At 35.1% G+C, this 25,985-nt stretch overlaps 1 protein-coding gene across 1 annotated transcript in view; it reads right to left on the reverse strand.

The window, feature by feature from the left end:
* Window positions 1-25,985, reverse strand: part of LOC148953080 (uncharacterized) — a 192,638-nt gene that overhangs the window by 50,028 nt on the left and 116,625 nt on the right. Inside the window, exons 5-9 of the mRNA XM_089087860.1 lie at window positions 12,706-12,855; window positions 12,111-12,275; window positions 6,323-6,490; window positions 4,069-4,197; window positions 1-1,313 (exon numbers count right to left, since the gene is read on the reverse strand). The exon at window positions 1-1,313 is cut by the window's left edge and continues 1,311 nt beyond it. Coding sequence (XP_088943986.1) covers window positions 1-1,313; window positions 4,069-4,197; window positions 6,323-6,490; window positions 12,111-12,275; window positions 12,706-12,855 — 1,925 coding nt within the window. The remainder of the gene's footprint in view (window positions 1,314-4,068; window positions 4,198-6,322; window positions 6,491-12,110; window positions 12,276-12,705; window positions 12,856-25,985) is intronic.

Below are 25,985 nucleotides of genomic sequence, written 5' to 3' on the forward strand. Positions count from 1 at the left end.
AATGCTGCTACTGACATGAGCGGCTGTGTCATCATCTTTATCTTTCACAGAATAATTGTCTTTCCTCGTCTTTTGGTATTCACCATTTATTACATCTAGATCTTCTCTGGCACTATCTAATTCTTTTAAATGAACAGAATTTTTTTTTTTTAAACCTTCTTCCTCTTCAACAAAGGATGAACAATCAGAACCCTCTTTCAATGAAGATAGTCCATTAAAATTGTTGCAATCAATATGGGTATTTGGGTTATTCACACAAAGTTTGTATTTTACTGAATCAGCTTCTTCTTTTATTTCCTGCTCTTTAGCTATTAAAGAAGAATTAGAGCCTTTCAGAAATGCATCAGCAAACTGATCGACTTCAGGATTTATTCCAGTAGAATGTTCATTCGTTTCTAATTGTAGTACATTGGTTCCGCCACTTGCTGGCTCTCCTTCTCCAAAAGGTGCTGCGTTTAATAAAACAGTGGAATCAGGAAGTAATGGAGCCTTTTCAAGACCAGCTTCTTCATCAGACACAACTGAGCCAAACGACTCCTTACCCGCCAAAGGTGGTACCGACCACGCAGTGTGAAAATCAGACCCTTCAGAATCTGAACTGAACTTGAATGTTAAACTGCCACGAATTTCTTCACTCTGAGGAGCTACTTGTGAATTGTCTATTATCTCTTTCGAATCAATCTCTTCTTTTATTGGAACAACTTTCTTCTCTTCAACGAGAGATAAATTTTCATCAACTAGTTGGACTGACGTTTCAGGATCGAAAAACACAGTATTTTCACCAATGTCTAATACTAGCGAATCGTCAGCAATTCGAAGTGAAAAATCATTAAGTGAGCTCGTTTCAAAGGTTTGATTCAACACCACTTTTTGTTCCTTATTAGGATCTGCTAGTTCATCAGTTTCAGTATTGCTTGATCTTCGCACTGGTAATGCAGCTAAAGAATTTATATTTTCAAAACTCCCTGCTACATTTGTGCTTAATTCTTCACCAGACACAGTAAACGTGGCATCTACTCCTGCCTTTCCACTTTTGCCACTTTCTAATTCACTTTTGTCGTTAGGAGCATCAAACGTTATATTTAACAATGGGTTTGGATTAGAAAGAGTGTCGCTTTCTTTTTTAAATAATTCAACAGTGCTTTTTGAACAAGGATTTTCCACTTCAAATGTTGTATTCAATGATATTCCTTTAGTTCCAGCATCAAATGTTGCATTTAAAACTTGTGGAATAGTCTCACCGTCGCTTTGAGAAGCTTCAAGAATGTTAGTAACTTTTGAATCAGGGTCCTCAGTTTCCAACTGTAATGCAACTAAAATAAAAACCGGATAAATATAAATGCAGTGCTCTAAATGTAGTCAGAATGTTGTGTGCCAACATAAACAATATAAACATAAACAATCAAAAGCTTTTTTTCTTGGCTCTTCTTTCAACCCGAAGAAAAAACACCACAACAAAAACAAATTTATCCCATCATTATCAACTATCTAGCGTCGCTCTTCAGTACCAAATTGGTACAATAGAAAAGAATAATGAAACAAGTAAAGTCAAATTATTGGTAAATAGTAATGCATTCACAAATGCCGTATTTGAATTCTGCAATCTAATCACGCATTTGATGCAAGGCCGTAACCAGAGGGGGGGGGTATTTAGGGGGTTTGACCCCCCCCCCCCGAAATGTTTGTTTGACTCGTAAAAACGTAACAAAAATGGATATACAGAATTTTTTTCCTTTTTTGAGGTTTTTTTGTGTAAACCCCCCCCCCCCAAAAAAAAAAAATCTTTGAGTAAAACCCCCTCCGATAAAAATCCTGGGTACGGTCTTGGTTTGATGTCAGATGCCTGCTTAAAAATCGAGCCCCAAGTTTGAGCAGCTAAATAACAGTGAAAAACTTCGCGGGTAAAATTCAGCGCTTGTGTTTCCCATTTCCCAATAAGACGTATTTTACTAATTCTGAAACTTCACGTACTTGGGGGAGGGATTCCCTGGGAAACCCCAATTTTACCCGAAACCCACATTTTCTAACGTTTCAAGAGAGTGTTATGTTGTGCTGCAAACGGTCTATCAATCTTTTACTTATGAGATAGCTCCTGCCACCCTCTTCCTTATGGGGTTCATTTGGACAAAAATGGTTACCTTTTATACAAACATGAGCACAAAAAGCGCAAAGTCAAATTCATCTTAATGGCTAGAAAGGACTTTTCAAAAATCCATATATTTTAAAAGGCATTGGTGAAAACCCATATTTTACACAGATTGCAGAAAACGTCCCGTTTTTTGGCTGACACTCCTTTTTCATTCTATCATAGTATCTTTGGCTGTCAGCCAATTTTTTTTCAAATTTTTCTTTTCCCTGATTTTTTTTTCTTTTTATTTCTATCATAGTCTCTTGTCCTCCCATCTAATGGCGTTCGCCTGAGCAACATTGGTTAGCCTTTCATATGAAACTTGAGCATAAAAAAAAAACAGTTTTACGTCTAGTTTCACTGTAATACGCAATTTGTTTTAACTGCTCGGACTAGCATAAGCCCTTAAACAAAATAAGAAAAGACGCCATTACATCGGAGACAGCCCTTCCCAAGTTTTTCCTTCCTAATTAACAGAGAAAAACTGTGTGCGTAATTCCCAATAAAACGTATTTATCAGTTTTGAAACTTTATGTTCATATATATTTCTCATCACTAAATCATTGTCATAAATAGCGTTTCTTAATGCGAAAACATTTGCCAAACAGTTCTAAGAGCCACTTCTTTTTATGTCGAGACAGGTTTTGCACATAATATTGCATAGAATCTATAATTTAGTTGTGGGGGAAACTTTCAAGCCCTTTAAAAGTTTTAATAGCTTGAAGCCCTACTAATCAGCCACAGAAGCACAACTTGGACTCTATGTCAATAACAAAATATCAAATCGCTATTTCAACAAAAACAAATTCCACATATGTGAAAAACAACATGTAAAAATTTGAATAAAAAAGTCAGCAAAAGACAATAATAATAAAAGAAGAAATTACCAGTTTTAAGTTCAAAATCAGAAAAGAGTCAATCAGACATATGGAATTTATGGATCCAATTCACGGGTCAGTAGTCTTTTTTGGCTTTGGGTCAACATCATCAAAAATGTGAATATTAAAAAAACGTTTGGGCCCGTTTTATTTTATTTTAAAACGATTTTTTATTGAATAGTAAGATAAATTTTATTAAGAAAATAATTAAAACACGCCTTTAAACTTGAAACAGAAATTCAAAACTATGATCGTTCAGGATTTTCGTTATTTGTTTCTGTACTTGAGCATGGAGAATATTCCTAAGCTCATTTATTATGAACTTAGTCAAATTGGCTTGTAAAATAATATTTAGTTTTTCATATCAAGAATTTTTTCCTGAAAAAAGAATACTTGATGGTCTCATGAGTAATTTAGAACTAATTCAATAATTCAAGGTAAAATATTTTCTTTTTTTTTCTTTTTTTACAAAACGTACTCTTCCTGTACGATGCCTGTGTATCGCGACTTTCGGTCAAATCTTAACAGATTTTTTTTTTTATGTTTGACCCTTTGACTATTCGTAAAAACGTTTTCAATCTTTAAATACAGGAACTAAATTCACTAGGTATATTATTTATTTTTTGTTCTTTATTATTCATGTCAAGCCCACTTTTAAAGTGTTTATGTGTTTTTCTACTTTTCATGTCAATATTTTATAAGCTTTTTGATTGTTCAATGTTCATAATTTGATTTCTTATCCTTATCTTCTGATTTACTATAATACTAAACAAAAAGAAAAGAAAAAAAGAAAAGAAAAAGATAATCCCGGTTGTGGGCTACTTTACCAAATAAATCTTATGTCTTACCTACTAACAAACTCGGAAGCAACTGTTAAGAGTTCCTTGCAACTCGAAAAATTAAAGACAAGAGCTTTCAAGTTAGTCAAGTTTTGTACAAGGTTCAAACTCTGAGCAGAATTCATTCAAAGCAAGATTCAGAATCTCAACTATTTGACGATTAAACAGATTTACCATACCAAACGAATGTGGCTAATCCAAGAAAAGGAAACAAAAAACTAACCGATATCCTCTGCTTCTTCTTCCTCGAGAACCAGTCGAGTCGGTTTCGCCTGTGGTACAGGTGAGAGATCGACTAGTGGGGATCCATCAATTCGGTATAGATTGCTTCTCCTTGTTCTGTTTCCAGTGCCTAAAAATAATTTTACAGAAATCGTAAAGGCTTTAGTAAGCAATATTCTTACGAGTATTTCTGCAATTTGAACGTCCAAAGAATTCTGTTAATTAAAACTAAACAGCATAAAAAAGGTTCCCAAGAGCAAAAAAAACAGCATTTTCCCCCACATTACAAAATGTTTATCAATAAAATCAAGAATTTTTTTAAAAGAGCATAAAAATTTAATCCAGATATTTTTCCCCTTTCTAAGGAACCAAGGACAGTGGAAATGTAATCTGATTGTTATAATAAAATTAAGATTTTTTTTAAAGAGCTTAAAAATTGATCCACATGTCGTTTCCCTTTTTTAAGGAACCAAGGACAGTGGAAATGTAATCTGATTGTTTGCAAAATTTTTGGGTGATTGCCAAAGGATTTTTTTGGGAAGCATAAAATGGCAAATAAGTACGACTATTCAACTTTTTAGTCTAGTGGCTACTGTGTGAATACCTCATTTCCTCTTTTTGAATTTTTTTTTTCAGCAAAAATGACTACGTGCACCCGATACGATTTTTTATACCGCATCTTCCGATCGGAGGGAAAACAAGGTACTTGAGTATCATAGCGACCACACTCAAGAAGTAAAGTTAGGTTAATCATAATGAAATATACCAAAATATGATGAAAATATTATACTTTAGTAACAAAATTATGGAAACTACAACAGTGAATTATGGAAAGCTGGCCGCTCAGAACACATTATATTAAATACCTAACCAACTCTATCTATAAAACATTTAATTAAAAATATACCTGCATAGTAGTTTATCTCACTCAGGCTAAGCTGATTATCTCTTCGAGTGCACACAGAGAAACAGGTTTTACAACAGATCAAGAAAAACAGTGTGGTCGCTATAATACACAAGTTCCGATAAAAATTCACTGTCAAAGTTTCCATGTCTAAAAGATGGAAACGTATTTTTTGTTCAAAAAGCATTCCAAAAAACAATAAATGATTACCCAACTCCCCCTCCCAAATAACGTAATTGTCCTATCTTGTTATGACTGCACGCAGCCACCGCAATATGTTGCTATTGCTCCATCAAATTTGAAAATAGCCACAAGAAAACCATAACAGCGTTTTTCTCAAATCTAAACTGCTTTTGTTTATAAGTGCAATAAATTTGGAAGACCAAGATTTTTATTACAAGCATTGGTAATTTTTGACGAAAAGCAAAAAAGGGTATAAGGAAAGCTGCAAGATTACCCTGCCAAGTCACACCAAGAAAGTTATTTAGTAAACCAGTGGCTGAAAATAGAAAAGGATTTACTATTTTTTTTTGACGTTACAGTATATCTTACAGTTATCTGATAGCAAAAAAGAAAGAAAGTCATAGCTTGCCATAGCCAATACTGTGAAAATACATATCAGCTGCACAAACTAAATATCATCAAATGTTCCCTAAAAGAAGTGAAATTTATTCTTGATAAAAGGAATGAATCCATTTTTTCACTAAATTGACCTTTTCTTGTGTTCTCAAAGTCTCTTTTTTCCCCTATATGTTTTTTTTTCTGGAAGTCTAAAACGTACAATCAATAATTTTGGGGTTGTTAACTCGCTAAAAATCGAAAAAAAATTAATTAGGGAACTTTTGACTGAAGTTCGACTTATTTCCCGTTAATTATATTTTTTTTATTTTATAATTCGCCTTCTAATTTGGTTAAACAATGCTGAAAGCTTCTTATATATTTATGCTTTTTTAGAGTGGTAATCAAACTCAGACTAAATAAAAATTAATGACATGAAAAGGAGATAAGTGAAAATAAGACAACGACAGGGAAGAAACCACAAGTTGTAATTTAACGACCGCAATAGAAAGAAATAAAACAAGAGAAAAAGATAACTTTTCTGAACGAAAAAATATAATTAAAAATATATAAAAATTAACAGCACTCTGAAAAAACAAAAAAAAAAAAAAAAAAAAATGCGGAATAATGAGCAAAAAAAAACAATGCGGAATCCACATTGAAAAATGAGAATAATAAATAGTAGTGACAAGCTAGAAAACTATTTGAGTAGAGTTCACAGAAAAGGCATGGCTTTGTACATACCCCTTAAAACATAATTCAATTTTCACAATGCAGCCAATAATTTACTAACCGTATTCTTGGACGAAATCAGTTAAGTGTGACGTATCCAAAAGATTAGGCACAGGCGTACTAATTGGCACTCCAGCACCAAAAAAATCTCCTTCCCACAGAACGTCCGTAGGACAGCGCTGAGGTGTGGCAACGCTACTTGGTGGGGCTGTATCTTGACCCTCTGTTCCTGCAAGCAATGGGATATAATATTTTAAAAAATGCGCTAAAAATTGTCACAGGATTTCTAATTTTACTAGCTTTCATTGTTACACTGGAAATACAATCTCAGAAAAAAGTTAAGAAAAATCAATAAACTTCTCTAAAAGAGTTTGAGCAAGGACCGTGCAAAGGACTTCAGGAATGGGGGGAGGACATATTTATCAACCAGCAAACAAAAACGCAGAGTTTAGGGCGTATGGTATTATGCGAGAAACCATTAAGGTCACAAGGTTTTGGAAAGATGTTTCGGAACTGAGCTTCCGTCCTTGACTTATGTACCTGCTGTAAACCCTCGTTTCATCTGCAACATTTTGCTAACAGTAATACTGTGTATATGCATACTATATCGTACTTCAAAGCTCCAACCCAGTATTTATATGTATTGCTAAAATTCGTTCTTATACTGCAGTAAAGTTCAGCGACATTTGCCAAGGAGATGTTAAAAATAATGACAGCAAGTTAGGGAATTTTTCTATGCGGCACACATTTTTCTAAGCAACACATCCTTAAAAAAACGGCTTTTTGAGAGACAGAAAAATTGCATCGCAGCAGTATAATTATTTCGTCAGTATCACATATACAACTCGAATTAGTTATTTCCAATAAAAGGAGTTGATTCGGTAAAAATTGTAATTACTTCCTCCGTTGAAACTAGAAATTTATCACTTGCATTTCTGCAACTTAAAACACCTCTGAAACATGCACAAATCAGCGTTAAAAAAGGCTTTTATCTCTAAATGCACTCAAAGGTAAAAGAATTGAAAATTTGGTACTTGTGCATTATATCTAACACACGAAAGAAGTCAAGTTTGATTAATTTTAATGAAATAAAATAAGATAGGATGAATATATAATAGTTTAGAAACAAATTCGGGTTGGCAAATACCCGTTTGGCGGGTTTCCATTAGTATTTCCTTTTACAGTCTATAGCGCTGTGTTGGATATAATGCGCAAGTACCGAAAATTTTCTACCTAGGAAACTTGGAATTTTTTAAACTATAACTAAAAGCATGGGGCCGTATTGAATTATCCCGTAACTAATCAAGGGCAAGTTTTTATGTTAGGAATGCTAAAGCTTTCATTTTTCGTAAAAAAAAAACTTCAGTTTATTCGGGTAACAGAAAAAAAAATCTAATAGTTTTTACTTTCTAGTGCTTTTCGACATGAATTAATTTTGTCAAAGTTTTTTTTCTATATATTAATTTTACTCTTTTCAGTCTCTGATAAATGTTGCAATCCCTTCATAATCCACACTAACGATTCTCACTCGTTACGAGTGACACGTAACACTGATTCCGAAACCACGGCTACTCTTCCCTCAAAACAACTATTACTCTAGAATTACCTGTAAAATTGTATTTGACCTTATCTCTCTAAAATAAGAACTTCTTTGATTTTGACCTAAACAAGCTAAGTTAAATAAAAGCACTTGAAAATTGCCCGTGCATGACACAAGAGATTGGATTTTTGTTTTATTATTATTAAAACATATTCTACGCGATGTAACAGAAAAGTCAAATCAAGACCTTGAAATCAATAAAATTACTGAACTAATTATTGTTTCTCAGCTTTTATTGGGTTGCACCATTCCCCTCCTCCCCCTCTAGTTCAAGAATAAAGTCAGTCCATAAACAAACAAACAAACAAATATAATAAAGAACACGTTTAAAATGTAAAAAAAAACTTAAAAAATGGACCTCACAAGAAAGACAATAAAACTGAGAAAATCCTTTAATTAGACTCACAACTGAGAAATATTGGTGTTTCGACAAAAATCCTTCCGAACCACTAAATATTCGCCCACCCGAAAAATGGATTTTCGACAACTAAAAACAAGCAAATTAGGGACACTTCCCTTGGCAGGAGAAAACACTAATACTTTTCCACGGAAACCAGCTTTGCGCATCCTTTTTACAGTAGTTAAATTACAACTCCTAAAGAGAACAAATTGAGTCGGTTACAAGGGAGTTTTAAGTGTTTCTTCTCATCCCTATTACTCAACAATTAGATAGACCTATTAAACTAATATAGAAACTTAGTAGTAACCTTGATTGGTATTTACCATCAACAATAAAATTATACCTAATTCAAAAGCACCATGCTTCGATTCGCTAACACAACTTAAAAAAAAAAATTACAGAATAATTTGAAGGCAAAACAGTAAACTTTTGTTTTGTCAGGCTAAGAAATTGAACAGAAGTAGTTAATCCAGACCAGAGTTGCCAGACGAGGCGCATTTCCGCCATTGGGCGCTTTTTTAAGAGGTTACGCATTGAATTTTTCAAATCAGTGCATTGCGCCGATTTTTTTTGTGGAAAGTCGTTCATTTGGCGCATTTTCACAAGAAAAATTACGCTTTCGGCGCATTTTCCCTTGTATGGCGTCGCAGTTTTAAACCAGACATCTGGTAACACAGGTCCAGACGAGTCCCAGTTAAAGCTTGGAACTAAAGATAATTAGTTACTATTAAAGGAATTATCCTTAACATAGTTCTTACATTAAAGATAGCTCAAAGCAAGTTGCTAGGCATGATACCATTTGGAGGATTAAGAGATGCTGTAGATGAACTTTAAAAGTAAAAACAATGATTTTAGGATAGGTAGGACCCGCGACAACCGCATTCCGCACTAAGGCTTCATTTGTCAAGCTAGCACTGCTAGAAAGGATGGTGGATGCAGTGAAGATGTAAAAATTAAAATAGCCAATTTGCATTGAGTTTTTTTTTGGCAGTTGGAAAAAGTATGGAAGAATAGCAAGATAAGATGTAAAACTAAGATTAGGATACTAAAGGCTATGATAACGATCAGGGCCGGATTTAAAGCTTTGACGCTTCAAGGCCCAAGCTTGCCACTCCGTTTTTGCGAGATTTTTAGGGAAATCCCCGAAAATTCGGGAATAGTGGAATCCCTGAACAGATGGCAACTGATGAGCGAAAAGTAATGAAAGGGAGAGGTGATACCGATCTCTCAGCTGATATTCTTGGGAAGCATCTGACAGTTTATGAGTGGCCACGGAATTCCTGTGTAGTTTTAAAATCACTTTTCTGTGAATAAGCAGCGCAGCGGCCAAGACCGTACCCAGGATTTTGTTTTTCGGAGGGGGTTTGACTGACAAAAAAATTTCGGGGGGGGGGGGGGGTTACACAAAAAAAACTAAAAAAAGGCATACAAAATTTGTTTGTACCCCCCCCCCCCTCTTCTGGGTACGGCCTTGGCAGCGGCGGAGTTCACCTGGCATTTTGAGGATTAATCATATAAATCCAGTTTTTGTTAAGACAAAAATTATTCAGTGATAATTTATTGCGTCCCCTGGCATTATCCACCCCTAGGCCTGGGCCTAGTGGGCCTATTGGTAAATCCAGGTCTGATAATGACAGGTGTCAAATATGGTTTTGAAACAAAGGCGCTTTGAAAAGTAGAGGAACATATTATAACACTCAATTAGTGCACATTCTTGTAGATTATAGTCATTTCACTCGGCTGATAAAATACCTTATTGAAAGTTTCATGCTTGTATTATAAACTAGAAAAGTATGCGAAAGTGATCAACGCTAGACAGCGAGAATATTTGTGTTGCGGTTAAATTAACAGTCTAAGCAAGTAGTTGGTTCGGTGTGGAATCAGGAATAAAACTAGGATTCTGCTTTATATGGATTATTTTTCTGATTTTGTCCTAAGGGATATAGCAGAAGGTATGGAAGAGCATGATGTAAATGGGAAGACCTTCCCAGACTTAGATTATACAGATGACTTGAGTATAATGGGTAAAAAGAGTTTTTAAAAATCATGAGAGGTCAGGGAGCAAGAACATTGAAAGTTGTCAAAGAGAGGATAGACAAGGCACATGAAGTCTTTTCACAGTAACACAGATCGGAAGAACACGAAAAAACTCACAGAACTATGATTAGGACACTAGAAGCCCCGGTAATAATGGTTGTTAAATATAGTTCCGAAACGTGGGCACTTTGAAAAATTGAGGAAGAAATACAAAATATTTTTCAGAACTTTTTTGAGTAATTTTAAATGGAAAAAAATATTTTACAAAAATACGGTTCAATCCCGCTATCTATGGCCACAAAGAAAGACGGGCAGAAAATGTTTAACAGATAAAGAACAATTGGTGGCCAAAAATCATGCTTTTCAGCAATCCAGTTGTGGTCAAACGAAAATCATGATATACCCGATTAGGATTAGAAGAGGTAATAGGAAAAGGTACAAAGAAAATAGAAACTTCTAGGGTAGGATTAAAGAGTAAAGCACTGAACAGAGTTGGTTTACCCGCGGGGATAATCGGTATATTAGTAGTCCATTTTTTATCTCCTTTGACGATCTGCTTTCGAATAAACTGATTTAACAAACGATAAGGATCCACAATTTTTCTTCTGTGAAAAAATTTGTAGCAATTTTTAGATTTTAATGACCTATTCCTATCCTGATATTTTAAAAAATCCCCAAGAGAACAGATTCTATTGACAACCTACTATGAATGTAATAATGTCAAAGAAAAATCCCAAAGGATATCAGGCATTAAAATGCCACGATTTGCGCAGGCCCTGCAGCTTGGCATCAGGGGTATCTGGGAACCTTGTGCTATGTATTTTGTATCTTAAATTTTCATGAAATAACGTGGATTTTTAATTTTCACAGAAAAGAGTCGCTGAGTCATCAATTTTTTAAAAGGAACCACCATGCAATTAACTTTAATAGGTTTGAGAGCCAGTACGCTACTAGCAGTAGTAGTATGCTTCGAAAAAATTGTAGTAAAAATTTACCTTCCAAAAAAAATCCCCATGAATTATCTTGTAAGGCAAGTGAGCGACCAATCTACGGCAAAGAAGTTCTCTCGCAGCCTGGACTATGACTTACAGAGGCAAATTAGTAGATTGGAAAACCACAGCTTTGCTTGAGTAATCCAATCACTAACACTTTTATACATTTTATGCTTTAACATAACATTTTTTTTCAAACAAATATTAAGAGGGGAGGGCAAGATAAAATCTTGAAAAGTTCGGCGGAATACACGTTGACACACAACCTCCTCATTACAAAAGAAACTTATCGGTCATGAACCAGAGCAGAATTCGACCTTTATTTTAAAAGTACTCCATAGGCCAACCCAAATAAACATGTTGGCATACAATTTTTGTCGACATAAGATGGGATTTTTAATCGTTCGCCTTTGAAAAAGTGCCGAAGAACATATCCCGCCAAAACTCGTTTATCGCTTTTCTATAAGGGAATGGTTTTTTTAATCGGGCATTACTACACTGAGTAATCTACAGGCAGTATTTTCAGCTTTTAAAGACAATTAACACATTTCAAGCCAATGTAGTAACACTAGCTATTATTGAGTAGAAGAAGACATTTTCACAAAAAAAAGAAGAAAAAAAGAGCACATTTCCATCTCGGTGCCCCACAAAATAATTTCACAATTTTTTTCAATAAACATATAAAATGCTACATACAACAAGATATAATATAAATATATGACAAAATGTAATGTAGCGACCAAAACCCTTTTTTTCCAAGATGAGTCAACAAGAAGCAAGAGGGCGTAGGTTACAACAAGAAGCAAGAGGGCGTACTTGCCTTGATTTGGGTCCTCTTCGAACCGTTTACCACTGCTCACTGAATAAAACTCTTCAGAAGTCGAGGACTGACAGCCTTTCTTTTGTAGAACTGTAGAACTTAGAACAGCAAGAGGGCGTAGGTTAATAGGAAGCATCCAACAATCACGAGCTTTGATCTTAGAAACTCAGATTTAAATAAATGAAGTATGATTTCAAAATCGATTACGCCTACCAATCAAGACGACCTTTACACACCGTTTGCCGTCAATATTTTAAGTACGCGCTATTTTATATTTTAAGTAAATATTTTACAGCGATACTTACAGAATAAATAGTAACGAATTTAAAGGAAATAAATTAATTGTAGGGAATCAATTTCTTCACAGTCGTACTTTGGAATGAAGAATAATAGGCGAAAAAAGGTTGGATTTTTGTGTAAAAATAAAAATCGATCTTGTAAGCAAGATTATACTTGTGGTTCTTTTTTTAACCATAGTTCTACCTTTTGAAGAATTTTATTGTAGCTCCTCTACCTTAATTTATTTGTACAGTGAGATAATTAATCCTAGACTCGAATATTTCTAAACAACTAAGAATAAGTAGAGACAACTTGCCTTGATTTGGGTCCTCTTCGAACCGTTTACCACTGCTCACTGAATAAAACTCTTCAGAAGTCGAGGACTGACAGCCTTTCTTTTGTAGAACTGGTGAACTTAGCTGACTGGAAACCGAGTCAGCTGACTCATACTCACTGGCGTCTGTATCTGCAAAACAAGGAGTTCCCGAATTGAAAATTCAATAAATGCTAAACTAAGGACATCTACGGAGATTAACTTGTATCCAACAAAGCTAACTGAGAGCGGAATTTGAAGTTGAGAAAAAGTTGAAAAAATATGATGAATAATGAAAAATATACAATATAAAGTTGAAAGAAAAATATATGAAGTTGAAAAAATATAAACATTTAGTTTTCACTTTAAGTTTCGAATGCACAAAATCAACTAACCAAAAGCAAATAAAGAAGGGAATAAAAACACAAGAATCAGGTCATATCTTATATGAACGTTTAATTTCGGGATAAAAATGATCAAAGTTCATCTCTGTAGGGCCGGACTATATGTAAAAATCAAGCAGAGGTGATACACCCCCCCCCCTTCCTACTTGTATTTTGCTAAAGCTCATTCGTGTTTTATATTCTATTTTGGAAAAATAATCACAGTACAAAAAAAGGTATTTGTTATACGACTTCTAGTGATGAATTTACATCTTAATTCATAACCTATTGACTCATATCATAATCTTACAGAAAACAGAAAGCAACTGTTCAAAAAGAAATCTTCAGAAATTTAGAAATGATGACATACAAACATTTAAAGCATCAAGTACATCAAGATGAAAATATTTTTTTTCCTCGCTCCATGTTAAGTATATTCATTCCTGAAAACTGGGATTTAGTAGGATTTTTATCTTGGTTGTTATTCAACTATTGAGATCATTTTGTTCGCCAAAATTCTCTTCTTTATGGCAAAACTGAATCATAAATGAAACAGGCGAAAAATCGTCCTGTTTATGCAGAAAATCCGAGGAAACGCTTGTATCGCCCATTTTTGGCGCATCATAACGCCTTTTCTGGCAAACAAATTGTTGATAAACAATGTTAATCAGCTATCGCAAGAACAGTTTATTTTATAAACAAAAATTTTCACGAAAACATAAATTTGCATTATTATTGGAAATAACCGGTTATATTCTTAAAATCAATTGAACATTGTTTTACTATTTTTAATTAAATTCTAGTTTACTCGTTCAATTCTCACTCTTTATGCACCTTTTCACTGGCTGATTAAATTCTGAAAGTTTTAATTAAATATAACAAAATTCTTTCAATGCTCTGTGGAGGGAAAATAGGTAGGTAATTTAAAAAAAGTACCTTCTCACGTCTTATTAGACGTAAGAAGGTACACGTGAGAAGAGCTCAACTTAGTAATAAGTTTACTCATTTTTATAGCAAATTAACTTTTTTTTTCTCTTCTAAAATTGAAGGACAAAACAGTTTTTCCTAATAAAATCATCCTTGAAATTTCTCGCTTGACTTTGACCAATAAGTTTGACAAATAATTATAGATCATCTTCATCACAATGTTGATCAACATCAACAAAACCTTTGACGCCAAAACTGGTCTATAGAGTCAAGTGTTTGAATAATAATCAATCACGTGGTACGACCTTTGCTATAGAACAAACCAGTAAAAATATGTCAAAATTAAGTAAGAAAAGTAGTTTTTCAAATTAGAAGAAAAAAGGATTCTATTGATGTGTCACTAGTCAACTAAAGAGGATATAATAATTGGAAGTCAACTAATAATTTGAACTGTTGAGTCTTGAAGAATTTTAAAAATAAACATATTAATACATAGCTTAGATTATTAGCTGTTCAGTGATATATACATTTGTTTTCGATTCGTGTTTGGAAACAAGATGTTAGGGTTATATTCTTGCATAGAAACTATATTTTTGGCTGTTTTTTTTCAATTTTTTTTTACCCAGTTTGCTGCCAATTAATGGCAGTGTCTGTCTTTGGCTACAATAATTGGGAAAGCTACACTTTCTAGATGTACATGATGATATATTTTTTTTGGCTCATTCTCTGCTGATTTTTCACGCATGTGTTCTATTTTTAACCTTGGCGTCCGTGAGTGCTAAGTTGAAGATCTTTATCAGAAAAAACTGCGTTGAAGATCTTTATCAGAAAAAATTGAATTACGGTTCTTCTTAATTTTTTAAGACGTGTATGGTTGCGTAAATTTACAGCTAGTCAATTTAAAGGATCATAGGTACTTTTGTCTTATAGCCACCACACTCGAGATCTTGTATGGCAAACATTAGACTAAAACCGGATCTCATGATCTTTATACCAGACAATATTAGCTTCGGCTCGGTGGGAAACAACATTGTAGCTATATTTTAATTAGCTATTTAGTTGGTATTTTGGTTAGGTTAAGCTAGGTTAGTTTAGGTTACGTATTTAATATAATGCGGTCTGGGCGGCACCTTCCATAATTCTTTGTTGTAGTTTTCATAATTTTGTTGATAAAGTATTATATTTTCATCATATTTGTTTTATTTCATTAGCATTAACCAAACTTCACTTTTCGACAGAACTTGAGTGTGGTGGCTGGAAGACACAAGTACCGGATAATATTTAATTTTTAGTATTTTTGGTACTTTAACGTTGTTAAACACGTTTTTTTCAGATAAATATAGAGTATGTGAACTTTTCAAACAGTTCGTGGTAGCGAACTGTAAGTAAGGAGCTACTTGGCCCAATAGTAACCGAAACTCGAAACAAAAGATTTTGATAACAATTAATACATGAAAAGATTGGGTTTTTATTCTGATTCCAAATATAGAAAATTCGTCAAGTTTAATGTTACCCATCAAAAGCTAGAAGCCTGAGAATATTGGACGGATTTTTGGAAAAGGGGGAAACACCCCAAATAGCCAAGGAATCTCATGAAAATCCCACCAACAGATTCAGAACATCACCGAATCCTACTGTAGAATTCTTAAGCTCATATCTACGAAAACGTGGATTTTTTTTTTTTTTTTTGCCAGAAGAAAGATCACTGATGCGTGCTTATTTTTTTATTATATTTTTTTTTTTAGGTGCAATTGTATCGAGACAATCGTGCTATATCGTACAAATCGACACCAACCGCATCGAAGCCAAAGAGATCCAACCAAACTTTTGAGGCAGCCAATTTGTTCAGCATAGTTGAAAGGTCCAATAACTATGCCTCTGGGGATGACATGAACCCGCACAGTCCCTGGGGAAAGTTGTAAGATATGAAATTTGCCCATTGTTTACATATAGTATTTGTCATTGGAAAATTTCTAGGGGTGGGGCAATTTACTTGGAGTAATCTTCCACGGAGGGAGATTTCCGAGTCTGATTTGAAAACGATCAGAAATAAGAAAACAAGTTTTTTCAACTGAAAGTAAGGAGCAACATTAAAATTTAAAACAAGCATAAATTATTCGGTACATAACGGGGTTGCCCCCTCCTCAATCCCGGGCACTTTAGGCTAAAGTTTGACTTTTTTGTCCCAATGCTTTAAGAACGACTGCTGAAACACAAGGGCCATTGATATGGAATAAAAAGATTTTTTAAAGCACTAAAAAAACTTTAGCGTAATGATAGAGGAACTGAGGAGAGGGCAACCCCCTCATATACAGAATGATTTATGTTTTTTTAAGTTTTAATGTTGCTCCTTACTTTCAGTTCAAAAAAACTTTTTTTTTCTAATCTCTGTCTTAGAGCTAGGCGTTGGACTGATTCATAATATTTTAAATGTAATTATTTAGTAAAGCTTAGAAACATCGTATTATTTAATTACTGTGAGCCACAGCAAATTAAAAGGAAGAAAAACTTAAATAAAAAGTTAACATAAGAGAAAGAACCATATTAGAAAACTAGCCAGGTAAGTGGTCGTACAGGCTCATAGACCCAATGCAAACGAGTCGCGCAGAATAGTTTATGAGGCACCTCACTTAAGTTTCGCGTAAAAATATTTCTTCAATGAAAACAAAAATAAATTGACCAATACAAATAAATTCTCCCTGCATACAGGGCGGGACACATAATCACAAAAAAAAACAACCCAAGAAAATGAAATAATAATTTTTTAATCTTATATCAGTCCTAGAATTTTTTTAAATTCGACTTTAAAACTGAACGAAACAGAACCAAGTTTATAAAAGAAATAAATAATTTGAATTAAAAAAAAAAAAAAAAAAAAAAAAAAAACAAAGAATGTGCGACTTATGTGGGAAATACAAGAAAAGCTCCTCTATTAGTTTCAGGAGAGGTTCCAAAGAGGTCCATCGCGTGGGCTCAAAGGCCCACAGGACACTTGCCTACCTATTTGCATGAGAAAGGAGTCATACATGGTTTAAAAATGATTTACAGTACTTAATTAATGCATAATTTGATTTGACAATAACAGAACAATGCTGAAGAACATTTTCAAATACCCGAATTAGAGGAGGAAAACAGAAGCAAATCATGAAAGTCAATCAGATCTTCAGAAATTAAATAAAAAGAACTAACATTATGCCAAAGGCATTTATAAGAACCACAAATAAGATCAATGTCAAATGCTTTATTCTAGCATTTCCATTTTAAACACCTGAACTAGAATTTTTTCAATTTAAAGCAAATGCTTTTAATGAGAACTTTCAAGAAACAGTTTTCAATAATTTTAGTCAATTGGCTATCTTAAAATGGCTTTTTGGCGACCGTCTTTAGGCAAAAATCGTTATTTTCACCAGATATTGTCAGAACGCCACTGGCATCTGAAGGCCAATTGTGACAAAACCAAGTGTTGTTTCCACTGTACGGGAGAGCATGAGTGAGATTTTCCGTGTTATGCAGCCTCTAGCTGTGCTAATTGTCAAGGCAACCATCTGTCATTTTCTATGAAATGCTGAGTCCTTCGCGATACTTTTGCTAAGCGTTCAAGCTGGCTATTGAAAAGACTGTTTAGGATAATTTTTTGAATCAGAAATTATCATATTTTGATGTCCTGTGCCTGCAAGAGCACTTTTTGCAATCAGTGATCCTTAGCTCCTTATGCAGGAGTAATAACCATTTAGTTTTCGCCGGAAGTGCCAACAAGACACTTGGAAGGCCATCAGGTGGGATTGCCTTTCTTATAGAACAGAAGTTAGCCCCACTATCCTCGATTTCAACCATCGAAGTAACTGTTACGTCACTATCCGTCTTTCTAACCTTGTCCAAATCAATGCTTATTTCCTTTGTCATAAAAATAATTTTGTTCTAAAACGAAGTTTTCCTTAGCATGGACTAACTTGCTCTGGGATCGCTTCCTTATGGTTATCGAATTTTGGTCAAAGATACCTTTTACTCATATATACATAATAATGGCTTGTCGTCCGATATCGATCACTGTATTGTTTCTTCCGGTGTTTGCATCAATAAAGTTCACGTCGATCAGAGTGAACGCGATTACGAACATCTACCTCTTTCAATCACCGTGGCTATAGATACCATTCAGACTAATCACACCCTGCGTCCAAAGTGTCAAATGAGGATGACTAAAAGATATTCGAATGAAGCTGCTTAGCCTTTATATGTCTCCACTTAAGCCATTCTTCTGTCAATGATAAAGGTGCTTCTTAATTTGTTTAACGTACCAGTTTTCTATCTCCACAAGCCGCGTTCAGCTTAGTGTATATAACACCTAGATTGTACCATGCTTGAAAAAATCCGAAGAAGTTGCAGTTCCACTTTGCCGACCTAGGGTCAAGACAAGACATTTGATATGGCAATCTGATCCAGGGTTGTAAACTGTAAAAAAAAAGGCTAAACTATAGCTTCGCATTTGGGTAGCCCCCGGTCTCCCTATAAAGGGACACTTATTCGACATCCAGCAAAAAGTTGGAACACAAATGCTACCTTCGTAAATTACGGAATGACGATGCTGAGGTTCCAAAGAACGCTAGACTGTGAAAACAAATGATTAATGTCACAAATTATGATTCAGCTTTTACCGCTGACCGAATTTCTATTGCCTCTTGGACTTAAAATTTTCAACTCGTTGAATTACGCAGCTCACTCTTGGTTTGCTACTCTCTGTTCTTATGCATAGCCTTCGAGGATATCTCAAATTTACGTGCCTCTCACTTCTGCAGATTCGTATTGTTCGCGGTGTTAAGAGTCTAAAATCGACATCTTGTGATGATAATCGCACTAGCGTGTTCCATTTAAATATTGAACTAAATGAGCTAACAAATCATTTGTGATTGTTTTTTCTTTCAAATTTGTCTGTGTATGTCTTTGGTGCCACATTCTTTTTTATGTGGGAGTGTTACTTCAATCCTTAAACGCGGCAAAGATCCAACTAATTGTACTTCGTATGGGCCTATCACAGTAGCTTTCTCTTTCAGTAAAGTTTATGAATATGCTCCACTTCCAGAAAACCTTCATTAAGTTGATGGTCCGTCAAATCAACTTGGCTTTAAACCGTATATAGGGTGCCAACATGCATCGTGTGCTCACTTTGTTACTACTCCTAGTGGAGGATGATGACTCTGAAATCCACTTAAGTGAGCTAGACATCCTTAAAGCTTCTGATACAACTTGCCATAGTCAATTATGCCATTCTTTAAATCTACTAGGTGTAAAATCCATCTAGTATATTTGTCCTTCGACTCTTATGTGCTAACTCGTAGGTTCGACATCAATCCAAGGATAGTTTAATTGGGAATATACCCATTTATTCTGGTGCTCGACAAGGTGATGTCTAATCTTTTGATCCTGTAATATAATTAATTAATTGAGCCACTGTGTATAGGTCATTTGGTCTCCTTATAGTGGCTATGTTTATTTCATTGTTTTATTTTTTTTGTGAACTGCTGTAAAGAAAGGCATCAACTAATCTAAGAAAAATCATTTCCGTGGTTTCTTGTATTACTCATCATATTCTACGGGCCTAACAGATTTATCATTGTTTGTGTATGCAGATAACGTAATGATTATTAGCCGTACTACGTTTAGCCTAGCAAAATCGACCCAGCTTATTTCTAAGCTTCTTCAAGATCTCTGATATGTTGATTTTGACAGTGCAATCCCTATCATGATCAATTTACCTTTTGCAGGTGTTTTCCAATTTTCCGGAAATCTGACAACTTTTTCCAGGCTCGTAACTTTTGGGGCACCTCTGAATTTAATGAATCTTATGTGTTTAGAATCACCATGAAAAGCCGATTCTTTTAATGTATATACTACTGCCAAAACTTGTTTCTTTAGTTTCGGTTACTATTAGCACCAGTCGCTCCTTACTTACAATTTGGCACCGCTGTTTGGAAAATCCTTCACCCAGAATAATTTTAGCATAGGAAAAACTGCACAATACTAGAAAAAGAGTATAAAATTATCGCTGTAGCGTAATTTTCAGTGCGATTGATATTGAAAAAACTGAAGGCTATAGTAAGTTATGTACTTTATTTTTCACGACAAAGCCAAAATTTGCATTATTCAGAGAGGGGGTGAATATGCTTAAAAAACGCAATTATAATTTCAGCCCCTTGGTCCCTTGACTTGAGGAGTTATAGCCTCTGTTTCTTTCGTCTTTGAGCATATATGTGCAAGTCTTTTTAATACTAAACACCAAATTAATAAACTTGAACAAGCGTTGAATTAGAAAGTAAGAGTTAATTTCTGTTAATTTCTGTCAATAAGAGAATTGATTGTGCCAGGTGAACATGTCATAGTAAAAAAAAAAAGAATTCCTGGCGAAATAGGAAGACGTGGAAGATCAAAGGTTCGGTTATTAAATCGGTCATTTTAGTAAACCCTATATGGAAGGAATTTCAACTCCTTTGCCCCTCGATCTAGGGAACTATAATCCTCTATTTTACTATTCTTATCCTGCTCTTAAGAGTCATTGTTTTCTAGAATAGCTAAGAATCGAATTGAAAAATTTGAGCAATCATTAAATCCAAAGCAGCTCCATGCCTCCTAGACTTAAGCAGGTATTGCCCTTCCTTTTTACAATTATTTGAAAAAAACTAGTTTCTATGCAGATTTGACGAAGCTTTTTAACTCATGAGAACATTAAACCTGAAAGGTTTGAGGATGGTTAGTTGGGGGGGCTGCTGCCCCCCAAACCCCCGCTGTCCCATCATTTAAATAAATAAAAAAGTTCTTTTGAATGAAAGTAGAAAGTAACAATAAAACTTAGAATGAGCAAAAATTATTCCGTATATGAAAGGGGTTGTGCCCTCCTCAACGCCTCGCTCTTTACGCTAAAGTTTGACTTTCTCACAATCTTTTTTTTAAACAATAAAAACTTTAGCGTAAAGAGCGAGGCGTTGAGGAGGGCACAGCCTCTTTCATATACGGAATAATTTCTGTTCGTTTTAAGATTTAATGTCGCTCCTTACTTTCAGTTTAAAAAACTTTTTTTTATTTAAAGGGTGCGAAAGCGGGGGTTTGGGGGCGGCAGCCCCCAACTGTGCCTCTAATCCCTTTACGTTTTAAGGTTCGACCTTGTAACTCAGCCTCTTTAACTCTTTAGAAAACGTAGTTTTTTTCAAATAATTTCTGCACATTTTTGTACAGTTTATTACTTATTATTGCTTGACTAACTGTTAGATGATTGTGTATTATTCTTTTCTTTCTCGACAGGGTGTTTTAAGGGTCGACCTTGTAACTCAGCCTCTTTAACTCTTCAGAAAACATAATTTTATCAAATAATTTAAAAAAGAGACTGAGTTTTTTTTTAAAAATTTAAATTCAGTATATAAAAAATTTGATCTAACGGTGAATCGAACTCGGGTTTTCCGCCCTGACAGCAAGGAGTCTCACCGCTACACTAAAGGGACATAATTGAAATTGTTTTTTAGTAAGGTGATGAATCTTTTTGACGCAAGCAAAACTTGATATTTGGTTTCTGAAAACAGGGAAGGAGTGATTAGATTGAGCTGAAATTTCTAGGATAAGCTCCCAGGCCCCAGGAAAGCTTATCCTCTAAATTTCAGCCAGATCAGACAACGTTAAAGGGGGTTGTGGTGGGAAAAATTAACATGGGCTAATATAGGAAAACGAGGTTTTTCGTAAATGTAAATTCGGGGGATAATATTTTCGGTCTGAAAATATCAAAAGGCCCTAACAGGTCGAATTCTGCTTCGAATGAGTCCTCATTCAACCGGATCCGTTGCCAACTGTGGCCTGTAGGCGTGGCTAAGAAAAAAAAAGAAATGAATTTTAAGTGGCTATATTTGTTTTTTTAAAACAGGGAAGGAGTGATCATATTGAGCTGAAATTTCGAGGATAAGCTCCCGGGCCCAAGGAAAGCTCAACCTCTAAATTTCAGCCCAATCGGACAACGTTAAAGGGGGGCTGTGGTGGGAGGGTCCACACTTCCGGCCCAGTTTACCCCATGAAAATAAAGTCGGAGGAGGATGAAATTTTGCAAGTTTCTTAGTTTGAGCTTGGGCTACAAAATGCGATCACCGCCGTCTCTCTGCGACCTCTAGGACCTGAAATCGCTTAACATTGTGGTGGGTCGCCTCTTTATAGAGGCACAAGTGTGCCTCCTTGATTATATCCCTGCTCCTAAAAGAACTTCTCTCCTTAGGAAGACATTTATAGCCTCAAATTGTACTATTATTTTTACGAGCCTTCATTTTTATATAAAATCTAGAATATCCAGGACTTCCGATATTCGTAAACACTGTTTCCTACAAGATTGCAAGCAGGAATGAAGGGGGGAGAGGAATTTTTTATTAAAAAGAAAAATTGTACTCTCAACCGCAAAAAAAAAGAAAATTATGGTATTATATGGTATCAATATATTCTTTTGGCTATGAGTCCCATCCCAAAATGTGCTAGCCTACCCGTTAACACGCCTACCTTTGCCAGGACTTGGCCCTAACTATTCAGGCCAAAGCATGACCTAGTCAATATTTTCCTAAAGGATACATTTTTACCAACATTAACTGAAACGTAAATTAATATCTGAAAAAGAAAATTTTGTATTTAAATGACCAACAATTTTATCCACTTGTTAACTAAAAAAAAAGCCTAAATTGGCATTGTGTAGTCAATCCAAAGTATATATAAAAAAAAAAAAAAAAAAAAAAAAAAAAAAAAAAAAAAAAAAAAAAAACAACATTGAAGTCTTACCGCATAGCAACACGATTAATTTGCATTATTAATAGGAACTAAAAACTGGCTTATTCTGGGCTTATCTATCAAGGAGCCATTTTGTAAAAACCTAGATGTATTTTATTGGGGATGGGAACATCGAATTCAATGCTTTTTGAAACATTATTAATATGTCGTTTACAATATGCATGCAACATACACATAATGCAGGTGAAAAAACAACATACAAGAAATCTTTTAGGAAATACAGTCTACAAAAAAGCACTAACGCGAAGCCAAGGAATGTTTTACAGAGCCAAAAAAAGTGCCAAAGACAAGAAAAACTAGCACAGATTAAAAATATTTAAAAAAAAAGTGCAGCACAGCCTATAAAAACAAAACGGAAATAATAAATTAGTAGGATGGGTGGCAACCCTGATTCTGCTATCAAGGGTCACGGATCAGCATGCCAGGGGATCAGCGACGGGGAGGATAGCCAAACGGGGATCAGCAGACCCGTTTGGTTATCCTCTTCGGCACGAGATTTCAGCTAAGTTTACAAACCATATCTCATATAATTTTTTCGAGTCAGCAAAGTTTCACTTGGGTGGCGGTTCATGCCTTTGCCCACAGTAACGGTCCTTCTCTTCAGTATTGCGTTGAGCCCCAGCTAAAAGAAGCCCTCTGTTTTCTCAGGGTGTAAATCCCTTAGATCCATATCAACAAGGCGTTAGCTTGATGCTTCTTTCAATTCTTTATACCGGTCCATCCCCGTCTAAGTGCCTTTTAAACAAATCTCCTAAATCATGACGTTGGACTTGTCTCAAAAATTTATACTTTTCTCTCAAACTCTTCATTTTTCTTCATGTTTTTTGCTGATCCCCTTATCTCCTCTGTGTATCCACGTTCAAAATTGGTGATTCCTGCTCGCCAGCACTATTTTTTACGTCTACTAAGATTCAAAGCATTAATCTATTTCAAAATACTGATATTATTCAATCACCATGGTTGTAGCAATGCAACGCAGCAGACAGCGAACCAGAGCACATAGTAACTAAAGTTTAAAAATGTATTTTGAAAAAAAAACAAAAACAAAACAATTCTGTCAGAAAAATTGTTCGCCTGAAGGTGATTCAGCAATGACAACCACTATGAAGGTGTCTAAGTAAAAGTTTATTGTGAAAACAGATTATTGGGAATTTGGAAAGAGGTTCTTATTTCTATGACTGTAACTTAGTTCTGCCCTAGGAATGATGTATGGACGGATGGATGATACGACTTATCTATCAACAAGTGAAATGGCATCATTTTTATACCATCCTAAAAAGGGCTTATGACAGATAGATATACTATCTGTCTTGGCTTTTTCTACAATTAAACCATAGCTTGATGCCCGCAACTACCTGATTTCATTTAAAATCTGCCCGAGACTCTAGGCAGTCGTGTCTCTCCAAAAGCTAACACACAAGTATTGGTCTAATAAGAGTTATACTTACTCCCGTCACTCACCCGTGCCATTTAAAAAAACATTTAGAAAATTATAGGTTTTACCGTTCGCCTTCAAGGCTAGGGAACATGTTGGTCTGGTGTCAATCCTATGACACGGTATTCCACCTTCACTCACTTAACCAAATTCACTCATTCGGACCATCTGTCTTGGCTTTTTCTACAATTAAACCATGGCTTGATGCCTTGACTTGACTTTAACTAATTTTACCTCTAATTAAAATCAAGTAGTTGCGGGCATCAAGCCATGGTTTAATTGTAGAAAAAGCCAAGACAGATGGTCCGAGTGAGTGAGATGCAAATCTGGCATGAGCCCTTTTTAGGATCGTATAAAAATGATGTAATTTCACTTTTGATTGATATGTCTATCATCCATCCGTCCATACATCATTCCTAGGGCAGAACTATGGTAGATAGTTATAGAACTAAGGGATGAAAGATCAGATTGATTTTGGGTTGACGCGTGACGGACAATGTCCACTGGACTTGTATGGAAAATGGGGGACTGAATTTGCTTGGACTCACAGGCGAACAAGTGACCTAATAGGCTTGGCCGCTTGTAGTCTAAAGGTGGAATACCGTGTCATAGGATTGACACATGGCCAACAAGTACTCTGGATTCGTAGACGAACGGTGAGACCTAGAGTTTTCCAAGTATTTGGTTAAATGGCACGGGTAAACGGCGGGAGTAAGTATGACTTTCTTTTTGGACAAATATTAGTGTGTTAGCTTTTGGAAATGTACGCCCTCCTAGAGTCTCGGGCCTTTGAACATGGCGGTAAACCGAAATCCGAAGTAAACGTATGGATCCCCATGGTTAAAAGTTCAAGACCTAAGGTTTTGTGTCTCCTATCATGAAAAACAAGGAAAGTCACTTTTTCGTCTTAGTAACAGTACTGTGTCTCCTTCTTTTCTTCTCTTCTTTTAAGGTTACCAAACTACCGCAAGATCGCAGAGAGATGTTTAGCAGCTCATTTAAAAGCTACTGTCATATCTACGTGCTTTTTATTCATAAGTTTGTCTCGAAAGCACAAAAGTAGGAAGAAATTTTTCCCAAAACCACATTTATTGATGTCATTTCCGTACGATGACTAATGACGGCATGATAGAAGACGCCTATATGACGGTAGGCTAAACGACGTCATTTCATCATACTAAATGTCTATATACAGAGTGAATATTTTTCATTGCGCTTGTAAAGACGATAGCTTCAAAAAACCTGATGACAGTCGAATTTGCTAGGTTCCAGCTAAGAAAAAGCCTATGCGTACACAAGATAAAAATTTATAAAGATGAGGTTAACTTAAAGCTCAAAATATCTATCAACAGCAACGATTTTGGATGTCTAAAAAAATTTGTGAATGTAAAATAATGCATGCCAAGGATTTAGTCCCCTTCCCCCCAAAAAGACCCCAAAATCATGAGATTTTTTAGGAGTAAAAACTGCATAAGAAGCCAGCAGAAAATCAAAGACTAATTTACAAGGCTCCCAATCGTCTTTCCCCAGCTAATTTACACATTTCTAGAAAACTCCAGCAAGCTCAGTTTTCAGTGCAGCATTAGCTTTTGGAATTCTACAAACATTGGAAAAAACAAATCAGTCTATGTGAAATATTTTTGTAAATATATTTTGCACCTTTGGTCTTAACCTCTATAAGAAAAACTTTTCAAAACTAATTTTTGCTTGTTTTTTTAGCATACACAAACACAATAAAC

This window comes from Artemia sp. Qi Xiang Cuo, chromosome 4 (assembly GCF_049724085.1).
Source record: "Artemia sp. Qi Xiang Cuo chromosome 4, ASM4972408v1, whole genome shotgun sequence".
Classification (NCBI taxonomy): Eukaryota; Metazoa; Arthropoda; class Branchiopoda; order Anostraca; family Artemiidae; genus Artemia; species Artemia sp. Qi Xiang Cuo.